Source organism: Myodes glareolus, chromosome 7 (assembly GCF_982192425.1).
Source record: "Myodes glareolus chromosome 7, mMyoGla1.1, whole genome shotgun sequence".
Lineage (NCBI taxonomy): Eukaryota > Metazoa > Chordata > Mammalia > Rodentia > Cricetidae > Myodes > Myodes glareolus.
This window is the reverse complement of record NC_142032.1, coordinates 34,922,010-34,947,004: the sequence shown is the minus strand read 5'-3', so window position 1 is coordinate 34,947,004 and position 24,995 is coordinate 34,922,010. Positions and strand designations below refer to the sequence as shown.

General features: G+C 47.0%; 1 protein-coding gene across 4 annotated transcripts in view; it reads left to right on the top strand.

The window, feature by feature from the left end:
- The first annotated feature begins 7,328 nt into the window (after window positions 1–7,328).
- Vldlr (very low density lipoprotein receptor) overlaps window positions 7,329–24,995 on the top strand; it is a 34,203-nt gene continuing 16,536 nt past the window's right edge. For 2 of the 4 annotated variants that reach the window (XM_048438761.3, XM_048438758.3), the window contains exons 1-2: window positions 7,330–7,588; window positions 21,451–21,570. In XM_048438761.3, coding sequence (XP_048294718.3) covers window positions 7,507–7,588; window positions 21,451–21,570 — 202 coding nt within the window. In that variant the 5' untranslated portion in view covers window positions 7,330–7,506. Of the gene's footprint in view, window positions 7,589–21,450; window positions 21,571–24,995 lie in introns of all 4 variants that reach the window. The other 2 variants (XM_048438760.3, XM_048438759.3) reach the window with 2 other exon arrangements.

The window sequence follows — 24,995 nt, the reverse complement described above, 5'->3', positions numbered from 1 at the left end:
ATAGTCTCTCCTTCTTTTCCTCTTTCTCGTTCTCTCTATTCCAATCTCTCTGCTCTGTCCTTCCCTCTGCCTCTTTCTTTCTGTATTTTTTGCTTGTTTGTTTCTTCATTTGCTTATTTGCAGGCCTTGACAAAGGGGAATAAAGAGCAGAAATACAAAGAAAATCAAGCAATAGTTTACCCTCCTGATAGACATCCATTGAAAGAGAACTCTTCTAGAATTCACCAAAAGAACCTGATGGAATATCTCCCAATAATTTTATTTGATAATACTCAAACATGCATTTTAACCATAACTTCTGCCCTCAGGGTATATATACTTCTTACACAGATAGCAAAGGAACATGTTTTGATTGCAAAGAAATATTCTGATGAGGTTAGAACAATATGGTTGAAAGAATGAAAAGTATCAGAAGGAAGAGACAAACCTTGAAAATGCTATGTAACCCAGGCTTGCCTAGAACTCATGATCCAGCTTCTGATTCCCAAGGCCTGGCATTATAAGGGTGAGCTACCACACCTAGGTTCTCTTTATGATTTAGCAAAATAACCACATTATTATGATGTCTGCTGAATGCATTATTCTTTTATGCTCCGAGTCATAATTTATTTTCTGTAGAACTCATTGGAAAGATCTTTTAAACCCTCAATGGAAGATCCAGCTCTTGCTAAAAGAGCTTCCCTAGTTGTAACGAAATCCACCCCCAACTCTTTGATCCATCTGTCTATTTGTTCCAGACTTCTGACTCGAAGAATCCTTAAACGGTCTTTCCTTTCTCAGACGGCAAACCCTGTCATGCCTCATAATTGAGTGGGCACTCGATAAATGAATGCTATAGAGTTCTGCAAAATAATACACTTCCTATTGGCAGCAAATCCAAGAGAAACTTCCTTAGAAGAAAGGACTGTCAGTTACCACTTTACAAGCCTGAGTTGGCTCCCATAGAAAGAGCAAACAGAACAATAGCAACTTGCTCCCCAGCAGCAGCCGCATGGCTATCTGGTTGCTGCCTCCAGTCACCTGGCACGCTGCTGGTCCACACAGAAGGAGCTCAACAAGTCCTTGTTGTTAGATTGATTCAGAAAGGCATGCGACTGGTGATATGTAATCCATCACCTGATAGGTGGACGCCAGCTGGGTTTCTCACAGCCTGGCTGTGCCCAGCTTTTGACCTCCTATGGTCTTTGGCTCCCTTACAGCTGACAAATTTAGCTGAGTGTGAGATGCCAGGCCGGGAGCAGGATGCCCAGAGCAAGGACTGGAAGCCTGTTCTGGAACTCTGATGGCCGATTAGCTTTTGCAAGACCCTTGTCCTCTCTACGGATAGTTGTCACCTTCAAATTTTATCCCAAGATGTTCTCTACAACACTCCCGGCCAGAGCTTCAGATTAAACAGGAGTAATTCAGAGTTTGAACGTACACCAGACTTACCAGGGAAGTCTAAAGATACTAGTGGGCAAACTCCACTTACAATTATTGCTATTTTTTTTCTCCCCCCTCTTTATTTTTTTATTTTATTTATTTATTTTATTTTTTATTTTTCCTGAGACAGGGTTTTTCTGTGTAACCTTGACATCCTGGAAACTCTCTGTAGACCACACTGACCTCGAATTCACAGACATCCATCTGTCTCTGTCTCCCGAGTACAGGTATTAAAGGCATGCGCCACCACCGCCCGGCAATTACTGCTATTCTTAAGAAAATCCCCAGTGCTGACATTCTCATAAGCCAACCAAAAGGGCTAGTGTGCAGTATGGATCAAAAGCACCACCTTACATTTTTGCGAGGCCTGGCTTCCCTCTGCCTCCCTTTTCACGTCATCTCAACAGTAAACATCACTATTATTGCCAATTAGAACCTTTTATTCATAACTTGTTATGTGCTGGATGCTGCTATGAGCAAGAGTTTGAATGTAATTGCTCTTTTTAAGAAGTGGGTATGCTTGTTAACCCACCTCCAGCTGGGGGAGGGCTGATATAAAAAGTTGAAATAATTGGGCTAAGTTCTTACAACGGGTAAGCATCAGAGTCAGGCTTTGCACCCCCAAAAGCCTGCTTCCATTCCCCATTTTCTTAACCACTGACCCATACTTCCTCTCCCTAGTCACTCAGTGGCAAAGACTTTCAGGTACCTAGAGGGTGCTCTCTGGATCCTGTGCAAAGAAAATCACCTTCTGGATCATATTTCTAAATATGCGTATCAGCTCACACCAACTCTTGATCCCAAACCTTTTGTCACCACAAAAGAACTAGAAGCTCTGAGAAACACTCAGAGAAGATACCAGCATCTTCCTTCATTCATCGATTTCTCTGGTACCTCCACTCGCTTTAAGTTCATCTATTTTCCTGTCGCTCCAAACTACCTGCTGTTTCTAAGTCAAAGCAGTTTCAAAATCTGGGCCTCTCTTTTTGTCCCTAGAATAAGCTGCTTGTGTTCAGTATTTGAACTCCAGTAAATACATTTCTGAACCCATAAAGGCGTTTGGATAACGCCCTCCCAAAGAGCTAGCTTGGGAGGGAGCACATGTCTCCTTCTGTCTCCTTCATGGAGCACTACCTGCGAGGTCACAGGAAGCACACACATCACCAACTAAGAAAACATTAGATCGATCGCTTCTGCCCACACACAAATCTTGTCAATGTTCAAAACTGGAATTATCATGATGAAACTGCATGCTTTTCAGGTCACCCCCAAACCGGCTTCCTTCGTGCTGTCACCGTGACAAGTTCTGATCTTAACCCCCTGCCACATTGGTTAGAAGAAAACATCTTTCTAACCAAGAGAAAGCCTGGAAGAAAGTCCTTGGGCCTCCCCACACCTCAGCAGATGGGGAGCTTGCTTAAGGTTTAAGCCTTGAATGGTGACCTGGGAACTGCTCTGAATAATAAGGAAGAAGTTCCACAGGTGGGTTCAGGGGTGATCCTCAACATTCATTCCTTGACTAACAGTGTGATTTTCCTGGGGAGTATGTAAAAAACTCCAAATCCTCAGCAGAGCCCTGAATCACAAACTCTGGGGGTGGAGCCAGGCCCTCTACTGAGATTGGCCTTTCATGTGGCTTTAATAGAAGTTAAAAATGTGTGACACCTTAGTTTACACCATCAGGCTGTGCCCATGAGGCCTGGAAAGAAGGTGAATCCTGTGGGTTCTGCTAGCCTCTCACACAATTAGAGAGGGGTGGAAGGGAGGCCTGGGTGTAAGTGTCTCATCAGAGGAGGGTCAGCTCTCTTCATTCTGACTTGCCGAGACTTCAGCCATCAGCAGTACAAATCAGTCAGCTGGTTGAAGAAGACTTCTAAGACCTATATGCGTTCACCTCAGGACTTTGAAGAGAGGGAGATGACAGAACGGAATGAACTTTGGCATTTTCTGTGATCCTTGCCCTAATGAAAGCTTCAGAGAAACCGGAGAAATAAATTTACATAGCTTTCACAGAAAAAAAAAAAAAAAACAACACCCACTTCTCAAATAAAACCACATTGGAGTCATTCTCTAAAAACAGCTTCTTTCATACATTTTTATATTTTAAATAATTTATTTCAGAGGGATTTTATGGATGTATACATTGAAATAGGATCATCTCTGCCTCCCAAATCACAGGAATAAAATTATACAAACAGATTTCTGAGGCGCTACTAAAGCAGGATTTCCGAGGAAGAGGTCTGGGAGTCTGGGCTGAGAACAACAGTTCTTATTTTCTTCGGTTCTCTAATACACTCCACCACCCAGCATCTCTAAGTTTTCCTCCTCTGACGTTATTCTGCCCTATCTCATGCCACTTCAGAGTCACCTTTTCAAAAGAACCTGGATGCCAAACCTCTGATCAATTCTTCCTCCAGGCCTCCCTGTGCTTTATGGGTGACTTGCCAAGCCCCACTAAACCAGTCCCTGCCTCATTCTTCAGGACAGCTTCCCACCTCTAGTCCCTTGAGCAATTCTAAATTCTCACAGTGCCTTGAACACAAGCTGCTCTTGTGCCTTGGCTTCCTCAACTCTCTAAGCCTTTCCTTCCCTCTCCCAGTGTAGCAGTAGGCAAGCTACCCCCAGGTGACATTGTGCACAACTCTCTGCAGGTTAAGTCAACATAGATTGGTTCCTCATCCTATGTCAGTGGTTAGCAAGCCTTTTCCCTATCAGGGCAAATGATAAATATTTTAGGCTTTGTGAGTAACATGGTCTGTGATATGTGAGTATGTGTCTCCAAGTCTTTAAAGTGTATTTAAAATCCTTTTTATGCATAGGCATCATCAAAGATGTGTGTACAGCGACTCACGCAGTCAGTGAGAAACCTGGGCAAATGGCACAGCCACATCTTGAATGCTTCCTGTTGCCAGGAAGACAAAAAGAGAGGGTCTCACACAAGCAACTCCACGGCCCAGTCTGGAAGGGATACCCTGTAACTTCTGTCCATTAATTAGTCAAAGTTGGTGCCTCACCCAACCGACAATGAAAGGTGGAGGCAGGATGTGACTTACTGGTTGAAAAATGCTGACTACATCAGCTCAAGAGCAAGCATCCGAGAGAGTCTTTTCTTATGGCCTCCTCCTGCAACCAACGGGGCTGGTTTTTCCCTGTAATCCCATTCCAGCATGCATACATTCATTTACTTTGTGATGCTTCAGGTGGAATGCACAGCCTTGTGCATGCTAGGCAAGCAATCCACCACAGAGCAACAGCCCCGGCCTCATCTCTGTATTTTATAGCATCTCAAACAACTCTGGATTAGAATGCTGTATGTAACAGGCTGGAATTTTCAACAAGTTTGTCTTATCTGGACTAGGTCCCATGGCCTCTTCAGAGGAGCATCTATGTATGGCGGTTGCCTTGCCTAGCACCACCCTTCCAGCACGGCTCTGTGTGTGTTGTTTAGACAAACTGATTTATGCGGCGGACCATGGGAGTAAATAGGACCACCAACACAGTCACCCGAAGGCTCCTGAATCCCTGTCGGTTGGGGCACATCATCTACTCATGACCAATTTATTCCATTAGTTATTGGTTACTCTCTATATTAATCATATGCATGCCTCCTTGTAACATCTCTCTGATAAATAACTGACACTGAAGACAGCTGGTTCTTGGGCCACAGAAAACTTGATCACATGGGCTGTTTTTGTTCGCAGTCTACAGGTCAGAGGGCAGGCAAAGAAAAAGGAGTGGTTTGGGTTCTGTAGTTTGCAGTCGTGCAGCCAGTCAGAGGCAGAGTGAAAATGACCGACCAAAAAGCTGCAGGATGGACTGCAGAGCCATAACTAAATTTACCAAGAGTTTATTCATGGTAGGAAGCATAACATATGTTTGCCAAAGGTAAGTCTTACTGTACCATAGCAATGTGTCACTTGTGCTGTACCATTCTCTCTCAAGGAAAACATTAAAAAAAAAAAAGCACGTGACGACTCGTTAATTCTGAGTTTTTAAATATTGACTTCACCTTTGTTCCCACCCATTCCATCAGCTATAGAGTGGCCATGAACTTTTCAAGTCCCAGGGAAGCTGACGATTCTGAAGGCCGAAAGTTAGACCATCCCCCTCGACTTGGTCTGTGAGGTAAATAATAGCTGTGAACACCTGTACTGTGGAATGGCTTGAATTTGGTTTGTCACGCAACATGTGCGTGGCTGGTGCAGGTTTTGTCCATTTCCTACCCACCAGTTTCTACAAAACAGCATTCACACTGAGCTGCTTAGCAAGACTGCTTCTGTATGTGGGCTTATCAATCAAAATGAGGATAAATTATAGGGACCAAAATGTGTCCTGGCTGAGAATTACCCTGCCCTGGGTACAGGAAGTTCTCAGATAAACATCCCTCCTAGAAGCCTGCCACTGACAATTGCTCAGGAGAACCAAGGCGAGGAGAGTACAAAGCCAGAAGAGAGCTAGAACAGAAAATCTGAAATCTGTCAACTTTGTTTCTTTCAAACTTATAAAAAGGAGAGTACGCACACTATATTAGCAGTGAATTAGCTCAGTGCACCCCTTTACTCTGCTTAGGCCAGAGCAAAGAAGGCACCTCAACTGAGGGGAGGTTTTCAAGAAAACTGAAGGACAGGAAGAGCAAATCTTAAGACTCGGATCCTGTCTGGCAAAACCCCAAAACTCCATCCTTTCTGGGAGGGTTGACTTTGCTTCTTCCTTCTTTGCCTCCACAAGGCTTATAATTGAATGTTACTAAGTATACCAAGAATAAATCTACCCGGGTCCCCACCCCCAACCAAAAAAAAAAAAAAGGTTAAGCTTTTAATTACAGGCCCTCAAACTATCATTTTGTGCAATTAGCAATTAACTATAATCGTTGATGAGAGAATGCAGAGCTGCGCTGGCAATTTCCCTCCTCCCCGTCCCAGACTCAGTTATTTTAGTCTTGTTCTATTACAGAGGAAAAGCCACAACCACGAGAGCTCTCTTGTTTTCTCTCTCTCTCTCTCACACACACACTCTTACTTAAAGACACATTTAATTTTTAACAAAATGGCATCTCAATTTGCCTTCGAGACGGGACTCCGAACCCCACCGCGGAGCAATGGAGTATTCGCTGCCTTCCTCTTCCTCTTCATCACTTTCAGGCTGGAAAGAAGAGTTCCCAGGAAGATGCTACCTACCGACCTCACAATACCAGCCCTTCCTATGGGGCTCAGGAGAGGGAGGTAGAGGGTTTCTTGCCGCCCCCAGACCCCTCAACTGACAGCCCGGAGGCGGTGGCAACAGCAGCAATAGTTGCATCAGCGCTCTCGGCCCCGGCGCCAGAAGGGTACAGTAGCGACTGTAGGGAGCTAGGGAGCGCACAGCTGCTGCGGCCGCAGGTTCCCTGGATCAGGAAATTAGGACAGGCACCCGGGATTGGAGGTGAGGACGGTGTGCGAGCCAACCAGCGGCCGCCCCGGGTCCCCCGTGAGCCCCGGGCGGACGCGCGGAGCAGCCGGGCCCCTAGAGCCGTCCGGATGGCGGCGGCGACAGCCCCAGTCACTGCCACTCACGCACGCACGCTGCCACTTGCCCCCGCACCCTCCGCACCGCGCGCGATAGAGCTGTGCGTGCGGGAGCTGCTAGGCTGAGCTTCCCCGCTGGGGTCCCCGCGCCTCTCTGCTGTGCTCCTACCGCCGCCCGAGTGGGTGCCCCGACCGTTCGCCTCCGCTGTCCCTGGAGAACGGGCTCCCCGCCCCCTCCTCCCGCGCCGTCCCCTCCCCTCTCCCTCCCCTCCTCTGCAACGCCTGCATTATTTTCCGCCCGCAGGGTCCGCGCGCACACCGCGGCCTCGGCGGGGGGAGGTGACCGGGTGGGTGGCTGGGTGGGTGGCTGGCGGGGAGTAGAGCGTTCAAGTTGCAGGGAAGGGGTACCCGCTCCTTCCGCGCTCTCCGTGCTCCGGGCTCCTCACTCCTTCCCCCTCCTCCTCGCCTCCTCCCTCCCCGCCCCCACCTCCTTCCTCCTCTCCGAAGGGCTGGTAACTTGTTGTGCGGAGCGAACGGCGACAACGACGGCGGCGGCGGCGGCACCATCCGGGCGGGCAGCATGGGCACGTCCGCGCGCTGGGCGCTGTGGCTGCTGCTCGCGCTGTGCTGGGCGCCCCGGGACAGCGGCGCCTCTGCAAGCGGTGAGTGGGGACGCGCCCCTCCGCACTCGGCCCGTAACAAGCCGGGGCGCCCGCGATCGCTGCGTTTTGGGGGGCCCTGAGGCTCCTCTTGCCAACCCCCTCCTAGGAGGCGCCTCTCCGCGCTCCTCTCCTGTCTCCCCTCCCCGCCCGGGTGGCGCCTCTGAGCTGTCAGAACCGAGGCTACTAAGAGCTGGGCCCGGGGGCCGGTGGGGTTTAGGGTGTCCTAAAGCGTCCCTTGAACTTGTTGTCATCCCCCTATGTCCCCTTTCTTCCCAGAACCTCTGTTTTACACGATTTTCATCTCCCCCGACAAGGGTTTGGGGATGTGAGCTTTGGAGGCACTGAACAATGGTTCTGCCTCCTCTGCCAGGCGTGCTGTTAGGACCGTGGCAAAGCACCGGGCCCGAAAGCCCGGGTGCGCCCCTCAGACTTAAGCAGGGTTGAGAGCGCTCTGTGGGTGAAGGTGGGCGTCTCCGAGGACACCGGGCGCCAGGTGCCGGCCGGGCAGGGAGTCCTCGCGCAGCCGTGAGCTGGCGCACGTTCGGTGGGCGGCAGCCTGGAGGCCGAGCCATGACAAGTGCACAGCCTGCGCACCGGGACTGCGACTCCCCAGGCGCCGGGCCGTCTCTCAGGCTCCAAGTGTGGCTTCCAACTGGACTGTCCTCCGAGTGCTTTTCTTCCTTCCTTCCCCGGGGATTCCGCCGCTAATGCGGCGTTTGTATATCTCTGGGTCTCTGTGATAACTGAACGGGGGAGGGGAGTAGGATCCAGACTTAATCAGGTTACTTTGCCGAGCCTCGTCCGGGGTTACGCTTCCCCCCTCCCCCAAGAAACTGAGTCCCAGTATAGTGACGGCAGTTCGCCTTTATTCTACACAATAAATCGAAGATGTAGTGCTAGAGCTGGGGTGTGACTGTAGCTTGGGGAGGTCGGGGGTCACTATCGTATGTCCCCAGGGGTTAGCGCACTGACTTGGGATCCCTGTGTGTTTTCAGTCTCCCATCTTGGTCGCACAACTTTCCAGAGCAGGCAATAAGACGCCTTCCCAACAAGGTCCCGTTTGTTCCTCGGCAAGCCACTTAAGAGGTCTTAGAGGTCTTAAGAGGTGACACCAAAGTGCTTGCTTGCCAACCAGCTCTAGGTAATTAGGGCAGAATACTGTCCCAGCTCTAGAGAGTCCACAGTGCCCATCTCCTGTCGCCGGATAGCTTAGAAGGTCGACCTGTGTGTGGTCACGTGTGTCCTCGAGTGAGAGCGAACTTTCAAGTGTGTGGTCAAGCAGTCTGTCGACCTATGCTGGGGTGTTTAATCTCCCAGCGCCCCTGAGCCTTTGGCTCCGCTGTCCCGAGCGTGAGAAGCTGGGCAGGGCTTTTCTGCCCCATGCGATTGGCTGGTAACTGGATTGCGTTTAGGTTGGTCACGTGTTTTCACGAACTTAATTGAGCTGCCCCAGCTGGGTTACCTTTAAGATCAGCCAGGCTCAGAGGGGCTGTTCCTTCTGGTGCTTTCTCCCGCTGCACTCTGAAGAGAGGCCATGTGTAGTGAGGCTGGAGTACTATGTGTGGCGAGCCAACAAGCCCAGAGAAGTCCCTGCTTCACAGAAAATTTCAGACGCTGGCATTAATCATTAATGGATGAGTAACGCTAACTTATTAAACCATCCCTCAGAAAAAGTGACTTGACTTGTGTTATGTATTTTGTAATATTTCAAAACATGACTGTATAAAAATGCAATATTGACTGTGATCCAGGGAGGTAAGAGAAAAGAGTCACTTTAGCTGCAGGTCCCTTTTGTGTTCTGGGAACTTTTGATGTGCTAACTTTACATTAGGTGCTGCTTTTTATGGGGTGGTAGGAAAGCATCCCAGGCTGCTGCACTGAGCTAGTCCAAAGTCAGAAGCTGTTCAGTTGGGATCCGTAAAGCAAGGAGCAAGGAGTATGCTTTGCTCCTCCCTTACTGCAAGTGGAAGATGATGGTGCAGCAAAAAGTGGAAAGGAGAACCTGACACACCTAAACCATTAGAGTAGGGGAAGCAATTCTTTCTGAACTGCCCAAACATGGAGTTGGTTGAAGCAGGTATTGATCCCAAGCCAACCCAGACCGTCCATGTCTCAAGTTCAAAATATCAAGATATGTGGACTGATTTTTTCAACTCCTGGCCTTCTATGCTCAAATTTTCCGTGTAGCCTTTCTCCCTGTCCGCCAATATCCATACCCACTCAAAGCCTGCTCCAGCCTACCTGACATGCGTCAGCGGGTTTGTGCTAGTTTCTTGCAAGGAACTTAAGTGAGGCTAACAAGAGGCGTCACAACGACTGATGACAAAATACACGGGGGCTCTGGGACTCTTTCCTCCAGCCTAGGTATAAGATGTGAGATGCTGTCTAGTCTTCAAAGCCAGAGTTCTGCAAGAGCTCTTCCAATATGACCAATGCTCTTACATCTTTACTCTGGGAGCGAGTGACTTACCAGCAGTGCTAGTAATCTGGAAGGCCAGGAGAAATAATGCCTGGCCTACCAGTGCACCAAGAGAAGAGAGAGACCATAGCCATCTCATCTACATCCAAGAAAGGCCTTGTAGACAAGGGTGTTCCCCCCGCCTTTGGTTTTTCAAGACAGGGTTTCCCTGTGTATGAGTTCTAGCTATTCTGGAACTAGCTCTTGTAGACCAGGCTGGCCTTGAACTCACAGGGATTTACCTGCCTCTGCCTCCTGAGTGCTGGGTTAAAGGCGTGAGCCACCACCACCCAGCCAAAGGTGTTCTTTTTAAAAAGAGGGTCATAATCCCAACTCGATGGGAAGTTCATTTCCTAAAGCCTGGAACAACCTTTTTGGCTAGAATCATTCTCCTACCAGAAACTCCAGTGTTGGCCCTGTGATATTTCAACTCTTTATGCTTGAGTCTCCAGAGACCTACAGCATGAACATAAAGGCCAAGTGCGGCAGAGCTGGCATGTGTTAAGACGTCAGGCCGACAGACTGTGTTTGCCAACACTGTGCAGAACTTGTGAAGGTGGTGGTCTCTACCTTCCAAACAATTACCAGCTGACCATTGGGCTTCTGCTTTCTTTTAAAAAACTGAATAACCATGGACAGGATTCATCTCTAATACTTTTGTGAGGTTTCAGGAGAGCTAGAGTGGTGTTGTGATCCCCTTTCTGTTCCCTGAACAATGTCAGACTAATAGAACCTAATGTCCTAGAGCACAGCCCTAAGGTTAAGGGTGCAGATAGGACTTCAGGCTTAGATTCTCAAACCCTACCACTTACCAAGTAGCATAGAAAGAGAAAATGTATAGGAAATATTCCCTAGCCCCTCACAGAGTGCAAAGTTGTTCTTAGTAAAGAAAACAGGATGGAGATGGGGTAGTTCCCTCTTCAGCCTCTGGCCCTGGCCCTGATTGGCGTCATTGGCCTTGCTTCGGAAAGCTGCTGTCACGCACTAGCCTATGAGACATTAAGCACATTACAGAGTCGAAATGGGTCTGAAATGGTGCTTGTCACACATATACCTGGCTTACACAAGCAAGTTTCACAGCAGGCTAAGGCAGCTGCCCTTCACACATTAGGAGATAGAGTCTTCTAACTTGAAGTAATCTCAAGAGATCACCCAGACTACAGTGCAGTAGAAGACTTTCAGGAAAAACAAAAGCCCTTCTTTGGAGGTTATGAGGGCAGTGTACATATTGAACAGGAGTAATCTAAGTTTGTCTTTCCTCCTCGTTGAGGAGGGGACAACCTGAGGACTGGTAGCTTGTTCTGGGGTCCCCAAGGCATCATATAACCCAGTTCTTGAGAGCCTGATTTTGTAAGTGAAAACTGGCTCAATTTTTCTCTCTATATTTGTTTTTGATATAAATCGCTATCTCTCTGTTAAGCTCTAGTGTTAATTTACACTCAAGGCCCTGATAGTGGTAAGTCCCAACAAGTTAGATGTGCTAACTGTTGTTAACTAACTGAGAAAGCAGGTACCCCCTTAAACTGGGCCCGGTTTGCCTTCTTGCGCAGAACCCTGGATGATTTGGGCCTGCCAGTCATTCCTAGGCTCTAAATTAAAAGCGTAAGAGAGAATCTGCTGTGTGTAGGGAGAGTAAGCACAGAGATTGTCCAGAAATGTTTCAGCGTTTCTGCAAACGGCATCTTGCCAGCGTCGTGTGGGAGAGTGGCCATGTGGGGAGGGGAGAGAGTACACCAGAGCCAACATTTAAGAAGTGCATTTAGGGCAAGAAACTACAATTTGGAAAGGTTAGGCACTCACTAGAGTGGCCAGTCTTGCCACTAACTTGGGGCATCTGGGTTGGCAAGGTGGCCAGTTGTTGTGTGCCCAGAAATAGTATTGGCAGTGGAGGTGAGGGGGTAGGAGAACGTGCAGTTTGCCAGGAAATGATGATTGACGTTTGAGAGTTCACACGTTTATAACTTAGCATTTCCGGCACAGACGGTTAGTGTATACTATTCTGGTCTCCAGGACTGTCGCTGATCTTCACCTTGCCCAAGCATGCTTTCCTAAGGTCAAAGTTCTTAGCTGGCAGGGCGATTTAGCAGGCAGGCTAGACACTGAAGCCTGTCCCCCTTGTCCGTCTGCTCAGGACCACTTGATGGACCAGCACAGAGAGCTGGCCTCTTTGTGCCATTTTGGTTCTTTTGTGGGAAGTCAAACCAGGAAATTCAAGATCCCAAGAGAGCTGAGCAGAGAAGCTGTGAATGGAGTGAGCAGAGGGGGTTCTTAGTCACGAAAGCCACAGACATCAGCTGAAGATGCCGTGAGAGTCCCCACATGCTGCTTTGATTATAGCTCATGATGTTTCCCTACCATCACCAGCAACTTAGACTTCACGATGCCAACGTCAGAAGGGCTTTTCTCTCTGCCAATGGTCCTGTGAAGGCGATGGTTTAAACCACAGTGGGCTATTGCCAGCACTCCCAAAGAGCAAGAGCATGCCAGAAGTAAGCCTTGGGTCTGACACAGCTAACTCCTCACCTTACCAGATCTGCCACGTGTGTTAGAATCTCTCTCGTGTGGAAATGTGGCTGCCACACTAATTATGGCAGACAGATGGGCAAGGTAGGTTGTTTTTTAATGATTACTTGCCACCCAGACAAGATGAAAGTACCCTCACTGGTATAGGCAGCGGGTACCTCTTAAACTTTATCTTTCAAAGTGTTCTAGCAGGCAAAACTTCATTGAACAGGCCACACTTCCTTTCAAGTTCAGAAAAGCTGGAAAAATATGTTGACAAAAGTCTATGATGCACAACAGACTTACGGGTTAATTCATTAACCAACTAATACATTCATGACTGTTGGCTAGGACTTCGCCAATCTTTGGATGCTAGGTGACAAGCCCTAAGTGCACTGTGGCACTGGGACAGGTATGGAAAGTTTTAGGAAAGAAGCCAGATCATATTTGTCTCTGGGGAAATACTTAAGGGTCCATTGGACCTTAATGAGGAGGTGTTATCTGAACGTTCTCCTATGGGGAAGACAGCAGGAACCATATGGACAAACAGAAACAAAACATTGGTGAACATGGTCAAAGGCAGGGGAAGTAAGGGGAACCCCTTAGAGCTGTTAGCTCAGCTGTGGTAGCCTGAGCAGATGGTGGGTGATGAATGAAAGGAAGAAGTCAAGGGAAGCTGGTAGGGAGCAGAGACTCAATCCTGGAGTCAGTGGGAAGTCAGGAAATGATCCTATCCTTGGCCTGTCTGGCTATTCTGAGGGGCTTAAATCACAGTCTTAATTTGGAGAGAGAAGGAGACAGCCTGGAGGCAAAGGGAAGGGTGACTTAAATTTAGATCAAGTGAGAAATGAGGGATTAGACGTGGCCAGGATTTGATGACCCAGTGTCAGGGAAGAAGAATCCGAGCTCCCTCTTGGGCTACTGATTTAGAGTAAGAGACAAGCCAACTAAAGCTAAGTAAGACACGAGAAGAGGGTAAGTTTGGGAACACGCCGCTTGACTCTGCATGTCTGCTAAGGCCTCTGTTTGAATGTTACCTATACAGTGTCCCCAAAAGCTGTGCTCAGGCTGTCATCGACATGTCTGTTATAAAACACTTCCATTTATCTCCTGTCTGCACACAGTGACAGTCATGAGGGCTTAGGGGGATTAACAGTATATTCAGTGTTACAACCTTGAGAACAAAGCCTCTTCCATGATTTGTTGCTGCTGTAACTTCTTGGTCTTCACGCTGGTGTCCCCTGAGTGGTTCTCTATCCCCAGGTAGATAAGGTGGGGTTATGACTGGGTTGGTGCATCCCACGCAAGAAAATCAAGAGACTCAGTCCTTCTAGAAAAAAACATCACAGGAGTTCTAGCAGCATATTTAAAAGGCTACGAAAAGAACAGGAAAGAGGGCCCCGTCTCATCCGTAAAACTGTACTGTAGAGTGTCTTTTTGAGATGGGAAACCTTTTCACTCCTAATCGATACAAGCAGACTGTACTAGCTAAATTCCAAGCAGATGGAATAGTTCCAGAATTATATAGTGTCTAGTTGGTTACTGTGGTTTGTGTTCTTGGTAGCATGGCATTTAGAGCCAGAATCTAACCTGAGTTCAAATCTTAGGTCAGCCCAGAGTAATCTTGGTAAAATACTGTATGTTCCTTCTTTGTCCAAACTGTAAAGAGCAAAGGGGGAAAGGTCACATAGAACTAATGAGTTAAGACGTGAGAAGTCTTAGGGCAGCAATTGACCAACAACACAAAGCATTTGGGTATATCTTTGAATGTAAGATGCTCTCGGCCAGGTGTCAATGGAACAGCTTGTGACAGCTGAAGTGTGGAGTTCATTCCCCGGCGGCTCAGGATCTCTTCCAGGCCACCTTGCTGCGGTGTTTCCCTCTGACAGCCTCTCATTCCTGTAGGAAAACTTATTTTGCTGACTCAGAAGTCGGCCTGTCCTAAAAGGAGTTTCAGCCTCTGAATAGAAGGACTGGCATTAAATTAGCAAGCAGTAGAGATGAGGTAGACTAAAAATAAATGCCCTTGGAGGCCCTAGAAGTGCCAAAAGCAATGGACTGGAGAAATACCGGCGGGTGAGAACACCTTCATGTGTAGGCAAGTGAACTGAATGCTGAGCCTGGCAGAGTGTGGCAACATGAGATCCCCCCCACCAAGAGGTTCAAGTTCTCTCTGAGCCTGATACTCTCGGCATCTTCTTAATACCCTAGGTATCCACGCAGAAGACTCATGCCAGGAAGTTACTCAAGGCCTATCGGGAAATCCGTGGCCCATCCTGAAGGCCAGCGAGGCTAGTCACTGTCAGGCCAGTGCATGGGTTTTACTGAAGCACACGTGCTGGTTTTCCAAGTTAACCCTCACAGAGACAGTTAGGTAATGGCAAGCTGACATCCCCGTGCACTCAACCCCATGCCTCCTGGAGCCAGTGAACTGCTGGGTGTGGGTAGCAGTCAGTGTTAACTATTTAGGTGAGCACCGCTCCTGGGGCATGAACGCCTTCGTGTAAGCTTGAAGTCTGGTGACATATATACAAGTGGCAACAGAAGCAGGACATTCCTTGACATTTTGGGACATCTATTATTAACTTTAACTGGGGGTGGTGGCAGCGCACCTTTAATCCCAGCACTCGGGAGGCAGAGACAGGCAGATCTCTGTGAGTTCGAGGCCAGCCTGGTCTACAGAGCGAGTTCCAGGACAGCTAGGACTGTTACACAGAGAAACCCTTTCTCGAAAACACACACACACACACACACACAACTAACTTTTACAGCCACATAACTGGGTAGATATAAGTGACCTCAAATCTCCTGGCTCAAAAGGAGAGAGGTATTCTTGCTTAATATTAGAGCTGAAGCCAGGTGGTGGCAGCGCACCTTTAATTCCAGCACTTGGGAGGCAGAAACAGGAGGATCTCAGTGAATTCAAGGCCAGCCTGGTTTACAGAAAACTGTTACACAGGAAAACCCTGTCTCAAAAAACTAGAAAAAAAAATAGAGCTTGCAGAAAACCTAGACAGTTTAATCTCTTGACAATAGAGGACCCTTTTCATATTCCTAAACTAACACCAAGAGTCTCTCTGGCTTATGATGGAGGCAACTCCAGGGTCCCTGCCTCTCCCCCATCCCTTTAGCCCCAGGCTATTTCCTGTGAACACTGCAGTTTTAAGGAGCCCATTGAAAACTGTATTTACTTCATCTTCCCACATTTCAGAGCAGACAGATTCCGGGGTACAGAGTCCCCAGAATTTCCACTCCCAAGGTTATTTATGTCTTACTGTGACTTTAACTCAGCTTAGCAATGAAAAGAAACTCGGTTGTGGATGATTTCATGCCCACTCTGTTCCCTCTATGAACCGTAATAGTGAATTTGAGATTTAACATTCATGGATGAAAATAGACTTCAGGTCTACAATCCTATAATCCCCAAAGCTCTGAGATCCAAAAGCTTCTTAATTCATGTGGTGCTTTCAGTCCTGGACCTCCGAGCACCAGTGGTCTCAGAGGAACACTCAGATGGGAGGTAGAATCTCCTTGGAACCTGCAGGGAAAACCCACCATGTTCTGGGCGGGTGGCTGAGGTCTCTGCACTCTTAGTGGCTGAACTCCTCAGGCTGTGCATGAGACAGAGAACTAAACAGAAGCAGGGAGCACCTTCTGCCTAGTCATAGCCTCTCAAAGTGCTTAGGAAGCTAAGAATCTGAGAAGCATGGCTGAAAAGCTTCCAGTCTTTGTTTCTCTTTAGAGGATCCTTTATCAATCTGACTGGCTCTCCATCTTTCTTTCCTCCATCACCTTTTAGACAAATAGGGACATTTGGGTACCCACTGTCTTCCTTGTGTAAATGAGGGTCATGGGTGTCGTGGTGACATATAACTTCCTGATGAGCAGGCAGAAGCCTGGGTGATGTGGGCACATGTGAGATACGGAAAGGTAGAAGTTCAACTCCTTTCTGCTTTAGGATATTGAAATGAGCAGACGAAAATGCTTATATCTGTTAGAGCCCACGTCCTGAGCCAAACCTCCAGATTTTTAACACAATCTATTACTGTTGAGAGTTTGGGTAATTACAACTAAGTCCAGAGTCCAAAACAACCATGAACTGTCTATTAGCCTTAGCATGCTAATATGTAGGGCTTTAGCCCCACAACAGCTTGAATGTCCACCGAATCCATCACACCAGCCTCATTTTTGAGGAAACTCTCCCACAGGCTTCGTCCTAGAGTTCTGTTTTGCTTTTACCTTCTAAATCTCTCTCTAAGTCTGATGGGGGCTCATTGTTCTCACTAGAGAGAGCGCAATGGTTTGACTCACCCTTCAGAATGAACTCCCTCAAGATGTCAGTCTTTTAGCCTTCACTGCATCCTAACTGCAGTAGATACTTTCTTTTGGATACTTTCCATTTTTTCTGTGTTTCCTTCTTTATTCTCTTGACTGTAGACGCCTTTTTCTATAAAGTCCTCAAAGTAGATTTCTGCCATTTCCATAGTCCTCAAAGCTAGAAGGGCACAGTCATAGCTAATGGCCCCTGGAACATATATCTCCAGCTTGGAGAATATGGAGAACATTCTGGAAACATTGCGGTAATGGGAGGAAAGAAGGGAGGAGGCAGTCAGGTACCTCACACTTGGCTTGTGGGTATTAAAAACAACCAATGCTCACTTTTGTGTGCTTTGTAACTCCCTAATATTTTTTATTCAATAGAATATTTGTAGAATGAATACACATTATGAAGTGTTGGTAGGAAATACTATCAAGTTATACTGCTTTATAGCTAAGTTCTAGCTTGCTAAATGTTTAAGAGCAGAAAGGCTCAGAGAGTTTTAAAAGCAGTACCTGAAGGTAACCACACCATGTGGTAATCTTGGCTTGAGCCAAATTTTCATCTTTGGAAATGAGCCACAAAGTGCAGAATTCTCCCCGACAGCAGGGCATAGTTGACACTATGGAGACCAACTAGGGCATTGTGCCTTTCACACAAGAGTTCCAGTCTGTGCTTGCCTCTGCCCTGTCTGTTCCTATGCCAGCATGCCCCAGCTGCAAATGTGGAGGGGTAGCAGGAAATCCGAAGGCTTTCTGCTGGCAACCGCCCTCCCCCCAGCAAATCTGCATGCACCCCAGGCTTCATGCTGGGTTTTGAAAGTCTGTGTGGTGTACTTAAGGGGGGCCTTTAAGGGACAGGAGCTGCACCTCTTATCATCAAACAGTGCAGGCAGAAGGGTGGAAATGCTAGTGACCGGAAATGCCCTGGCCGTGGAGGACCTCCATGAAGTCCTAGTTCACGCCTCTGTAAATAGCATGACCATCAGGAACCAAAGCAACTGAGCTCAGGAAAGCAGAATCAGGTCTGTGGCTCTAACTTGCTCTCCTTTTGTCTCATCACTGAGTTAAAAACGCCACCCCATTGCCTCCTAACCATGCTGTCTTGACACTTTTGACTCGTCTTTGGAACTGGTTTGTAAACACGTATTTTCCAAAGGAAGCCTCAGGTTTGGGTTTGGTTTGGTTTGGTTTTTGTTTTCCAAGACAGGGTTTCTCTGTGTAGCTTTGGAGCCTATCCTGGAACTCCCTCTGTAGACCAGGCTGGCCTCAAACTCATAGAGATCCGCCTACCTGCCTCTGCCTCCCAAGTGCTGGGATTAAAGGCATGCTTCACCACTGTCAATTTGGAAGCCTCCGTTTTTAGGACACGGAACCATTATCTACCCTTCATTTCTTCCCTCTCCTTGCCACCCTCACACGTCCTCTGCTCTTTGTCTGTGAAAGCAGTATCACGCTTGAATAAAGTTGTGGATATGGCCAGGAAGTGCTATGAAGGATTAGAATTGTCTGCAAACTGTGCAAACACACAGTTTATGCGAAGAAGAGTCCAGAGGGCTTGGGATGGTCCCCTGTGTCTCTGGCCTAGCTAGGTTCATTAATCTGGGGTTGAATCCAAGATCAAGACCTCTGTTTCAGCCACCATGCCCAATTTTTTAGACATAAAAAGGAATTTATTCCATTTATTTACTTATGTATTTTTGCATGTATGTGTGTGCACACGTGTGCCATAGCATGCCTAGGAGGTCAGAGGACAACTTATAGGAATCAGTTATTTCCTGCCCTATAGGTTCCAGGAATAAAACGTGTGTCTCAAGGTTAGCAGCCTGTGTCATTTCCTGCTGAGCTATCTCACCTCTGGGTCCTGGCAGTAAAAGGATTAAAGGGAAGGAAAACGAGTTCCCTGTTCTTTTAGAGCTGTAGCCATGATGCTAGAGAGAAGTCTTAAGAACAACAGTGTTGAGCAATTCATCGCTCCTTTACTTAAACACGCGGTGATGTTGTCTTAGTGACTTCATTGCTGTGATGAGATACCATGGCCAAAGCGACTTCTAAAAGACAGTTCTTAATGGGGGCTTGCTTACAGTTTCAGGGGGCTATTCTATGACCATCATGGTGGGCAGCATGGCATCTGGCAGACAGGCATGATGACACTGGACCCATAGCTGAGAACTCCCATCCTGATCCATCTGCAGGCATCAGGTAGAGAGAGGGTGGGCAAGACTGATGCTGGGTTTGGTGTGGGCCGCTCTTTTTCTTTTCTTGTCTTTCTTTCTTTTTTAAAAATCGAGATAGGATTTCTCTGGCTATCCTGGAACCCGCTTCATAGACCAGGCTGGCCTCGAACTCAGAGAATCCAAAGATCCACCTGCCTCTGCCTCCTGAGTGCTGGAATTAAAGGAGTGCACCACCACGTCTGGCTGGTGTGGACTTTTGAAAATTCCTAATCCTTTCCACACTGTTCCACTAACTGGAATCAAACATTAGAATTTATGAGCCATGGGGGTCACTTTCATTTAACCACCACAGTGGGTTAGCAGACTTCCTACCTAGACAATGTCGTCTAGTCTGTTGGTTCTAGGCTACCTGTATAGAGTAGGGTACTTGCACTAAATACTATATGTAGGCAGCTATAACACAATGGCCAGTATGTGTGTATCCAAATATATCTAAGCTTGGCAAAGATACAGAAAAGTCTATCTATAAAAGGTTAACTGGTGCCTCTGTGTAGGGTAATGGTGATGGATGGGCTTGCAGGGTTGGAACTTGCTCTGAGTGAGTCTGTGAGCGCATGATAAGTGGAAGCCAAGGCCGAGTGCACCGCTGTCACTTTAGAAATGCTGTGTTCTCAGTGGACCTTCAACTTAGAAAAAGTTTATGAAACTAGTTCTGTCTTCAGTGATGAATTACCCTTATTTTTCTTTTTAAGCATTTAAAGATTTTATGTTTGTTTTCTTCCACCGCGGGTTGCCAGGGCTTGAACCCAGAAAGTCAGGCCTGGGAGCAAGTACTTTCCACACTGAGCTATCTTACTGGCCCACTGTTTAAAAATATAAACCCTGCGGATAAGAGCTTAAAACACATGCTGGACAGCTACACAAAAACATTTTCTTTATATGCTTATTCAATAAGCTTCTCTCTGTCTGTCTGTCTGTTTGTCTGTCTGTCTCTCTCTCTCTCTCGGTGTGTGTGTGCGTGTGTGCATGTGTGTGTGCGTGTGTGTGTGTGTGTGTGCGTGTGTGTGCGTGTGCATGTGTGTGTGTGCGTGTGTGTGTATTTAAAGCTTTTCCTAAGAACTAACACATAACACACACCTTCTCTTAGGCCTATACTGTGTCAGGCCCATCAGTACCTTATCCTATGGGTACTAAGTCCTTCTGGGCTCTCTCGTGAAGAAGAGGACTGGAACTTTCTCTGGGGCAGGTTCTTCCTCCTTCGTTCACATTTTTCAGAAATATGCACATGGTGGCTTGGCTGCTCTATATCTGCTTTTAAGTCAGACAGTTCTCTGTGAATAGCCCTCTAGGTCCGGGAGGACACCTTAGTATTGGGTTTCCATGTCTTCCAGTGCATCCCTGAGCTACTTGAAGTCTGAAATCTTCTCCTAACCCTTCCACCGTCAGTTTCCTCAGAGGCGTTTCTTCTGCTGCAGCTTTCTTTGGCTGGCTCTTCAGCTGTGTGTTCTCGAGACGCTGGGGTTATTTTGCTCTGTTACAGCTGTATGGTCACCACTGGAGATGAGATACCTGTTAATACTGACTAAAACATCTCTGGCCGGCATGTGATTGGACTTCTTAGAAGCTCTATAATCTATATTCCTTTTCTGATTGCTTTCCACTAACTAGAGCCTGGCATCTCAGCTGTGCCTCTCTGGGAGAAAGGCTGGAAATCTAGTGCTCTGTTTTAGTTTGTTGACCAGTGAAGGACTCTGCTGCTGTTGTTCACTGTAGGCGGAAGTATGTAAATCCACGAGAGCCCGAACAAAAGAATATCAAAGATTTATTAGGAACACTCACGAATAACAAAGTTAGAAAGCCGCCTCCGTGGTCTTTTGTTCTGTCCTTGGGTGAATGGAAACAGCAATCTGGATCTCTGACTACCACATGAGAGAGCGAGCACCTGCCCCTCTCTCTCTTTCCTTTTTCTTTCTTTCTTTTTTCTTTTTTTTCCCCCCAAGGTGGGGTTTCTCTATAGCTTTGGATCCTGTCCTGGAACTAGCTCTTGCTTGTAGACTGGGCTGACCCCAAATTCGCAGAGATCCACCCGCCTCTGCCTCCTGAATGCTGGGATTAAAGGCGTGCACTACCACCACCAGCTCCCCGACTGCCCGCTGGGCTCCCCCTCTTTCTTTTAAAGGAGTTACTTCAGCAAACTAGAAGCTCCGCCTCCCGTGTCAGATAGCCCAAGGTCATGTGCATGGCACATACCCACTACAGTTCACTGCCCCCCAACCCATCCAAGCCTGACCCCTAGATTATTACAGTATGCTGAGTCTGCAGCTGTCCCTGTCCGCGGGCTTTGGGGAACTTGTATCTCTAACTTACCTTCTCTGCATGCATTGCTCAGTGTTCCTTCCTCATCCTAGGGAAAAAAGGCAAATGTGATAATTCCCAATTCCAGTGCACAAACGGTCGCTGCATTACTCTGCTGTGGAAATGCGACGGCGATGAAGACTGTGTTGATGGCAGCGATGAAAAGAACTGCGGTAAGCACGTTTCACTTGTTACCAAGCTCTGGCTCCCGCTCCCGCGTTTTATTGAAATGCGCCAATGTTCCTTAGTTTCTACAACTGTATTGAAATTGTGTAAACAAAATCCACTTTAAGGTATGACTGTGAATAGAGTCCAGTGAATCTATACTGGTCGGGAGGCGTATAATTGAGTGTTTGACATGAGGTAATTGAAAGGTTTCTGTACCCTGATATTAAGTCTCTTCTCCAATGCAGTAAGCCAAATTGAGCCAACTTAAAAAGTAAAGGACCACGTTTAACCTGAGCAAAGCACTCCTGGGTGATTCTCTGAAATGGAGCAGGAGAGAAATCACGTGGCTGGTTTAGGGGCTTCCCTGTAGGCCTTGTCTTGAGCTTGGGAGGAGGAGCCTGGACTTCTGACTGTCTCTCTGAGAGGAGCAGGATTCAGAGAGGGAGGAGTGGGGCTGAGGCAGAGTATTGTGGCAGATTTTCCAGCTGAACAGTCATCAACTTTAATGTGGAATTTCCTTCACGTGATGAGACCCAATCTATCTCACCTCAGACAAGCATGTGCTATAGGAAGCTGAGAAAGGAAAGACCCGAGGTAGAAGCAGAAAGAAGATTGTGTAAAAATAACTTTATACGTTTATAAACTGGAGCAGGGGATATATGGAGAAATGTCTTAGTGGTTAAGATTGTGTTCAGCTTTTCCAGAGGACCTGAGTTCAACTCCTACCACCTATATTGAGCAGCTCACAACTGCCAGTAACCCCAGCTCTAGGGATCCGATGCCCTTAGCTGACATCCATGAGAATCCCCTGCACTTACACACACACACACACACACACACACACACACACACACACACACATGGCATGCAACTATGCAGACACACACATGTACACATAAACAAAATAAATAAATCTTTAAATTCACAAATGGCTCTGATTCAAGATGCTAGCAAGCTATGAACACAACAAAATCCTGTAAAGTTTAGTTAGTTAACTAACTGGCATAGAAAGGAGAAGCTGGCACATATCAAAGATCAGATAAGGAGTCTTTTAATTCTCTGCTCACAATGCTTGCTTACTGGAAAGCATTAGGCAGGACAGAAGACATGCTCTTCCCTAACGAATGTGACTCTAACAGCACAGCCTTGATCAGAAATGATCAAAAGGTCGCTGTGAGAAATGCCTGTGTGAAAGGCGCCATAACCTCATGTCGCAAAGAACAGCGGAGAACCGCATGTCAAGATCACACACACAGACCTGGAATTCTTGCTGAGGTTTTACCTTTTCATCCCTCTGGTCTCCATTATAAAAATCCCAGAGGAGTGTTGAGTGGGAAGATTAGTGTTGACCATGGTCATTTATTTGCCTTTTGAAAGATGGTACCTCCGATACTGGGTGTGCAGGCACATGCCTATCCCAGAACTTGGAAAGAAGAGAAAAAATAAAGGCCACGTGGGGTTTCGTGGACTGCCAAGTTCATTGTGCCACTACCTGCTTCTTTGTTTATCATCATTGAAATGCTGCAGACAGCATCCTCGGCAGCAGTACCCAAGCGACAGTGGCGGCTCTGAAAGCCCATTCTGAAAAAACACTTACGAAGAATAGTTCTCCTGCGCTCTCATTTTCCTCGTGTGCTTTTAATGTAAAGATTTCAGTCCGCTCCACAAAACACCCATTTCCCTATTTCTAGGTTGCCTAGGGAATATAGTTTTCTCAATACGTATCTCATTAGGAGGACCTCTTTTCAGCTATTAAGGGGCAAGGCTTCCAAGAAATCATGCACTGGGCAAAAACTATCCCCCACTAGTTTTTATACTTCCCATTATAGAAGGTTTTGTCATCCAACTCAACAGAGACTGGATTTTCTTAAGCCCTTTCTGCATAGATTCTCTTTACCAGCCCCACGGTAGAAGGGCTTGGGCGAGGGGAAGAGATAAATGAACAGCACAGTGAATCAGGATCACCTCAGGTGGGATAAATTACACACATCGATGGGCAGGTCCGTTGCTGAGTCCCGGGTATGGAGGTAAACGTGGAAAGGGCACACACACCCAAAAAGTAGTCTTAAATGCGTGCTTGAAATGGAAAAGTTATCTATTTACTTAAAACTCCCAAAGCCTCCTTCAAACTTCCCCATCTGACCTTTAACCCATACTCAGTTGTAACTTTGGGGCAGGCTCACTTTGGAGCTTGACAATCAATTTGAGTGTAGATTCCATGTGGCTTGTTTCTGTGAGTTCCCAAAGTAAGTATCTGATGGCTTTCCTCCCCCGTGGAACACTTTCTATCTGCATGTCAGTGTGTGACTCAGATATCCTTTCTTTGCCCTCATAGTGTACACTCAGAACTGAGAAAGATGAGCTCTGTGAAGATACGCCCCTACTTATCTTTGCTCAAACTGTTGGTTGCATAGCTGATCTTTCCTAACGTCATGACATTTTCCACTTGGCAAAACCACCTGCTTTCTTTCTGGCCATTCCCCTGTTCTCTCATTTGCCACTTACAGAAGTGATCGCAGGGTGAATTACAGCAACAAGCCCCTTAGCCTGGCCTCTGATTCCATATGGACCCAGAATACCAGCCTTGTGTAGCATTTGCCGTGTTACTGCTGTGTGATGGTGATTTAGAAACAGGGGTGAATTTATGAGCTGGCATGGCTTTCCTTGGTTCCTTAGCTATGTAGTTCAAGGATATGAATAATCCCTTAGGGATCATCATAATTTACCAGCCCATGTTGAATGTTGCAAACTGACTATCTCCCAAGTTTAAAGGCTGAATGAAAGGGGCTTAAGCTTAAGCCCTAGCCTCCAAGCTGCCCTACCTAGCTTAAACTTCTCATGCCAGGGGATCTCTTTTAAATTTACAACACGCTGCATGCTGTGGCTGATTTACAAACACAATATTGATTAGAGGGATGCTTTAGAACAGAAGTTTAAGCAGAAAGTATAGGCACAGAGGTGTGGGAGAATCTAGTCTAAAAAGACAAACATGGCTGTGGGTGTGTCATCTCTGGCTGCTTTGGCAAGAGTTCCAGATTCTGGGACTCCTTCACAGGCATGGTGGCCAAGCTACCTCATTTGTTTGTCTTTATTGTCCTGGTCTAATTAATGGGTGACACATTATATTGTGACTCTAAGTCTGCCCTAGGAAGAATTAGTAATAGAATATTTTTGCCTTAGGCTGTTTGAATGGGCACTGTGAATTGTGGGACTTAGTACCGGTAGCTTCAGTGACTTTGGGTTGGTTGGTGTTAAACCAAGCGTTGGCTGAAGGCCTGAAATCTCTTTGAATTCCAAGTCCTACCGCTTGTTTTAAGTGTTATAATTGACTTTAAGTTTGTCTAGTGGATGGGTTTCTCTGTAGACCCAGTAGACCCGTTAGAGTGGCAGTGTCCAGTTTGGAAACATCAGCATATCCCCTACACTAAGC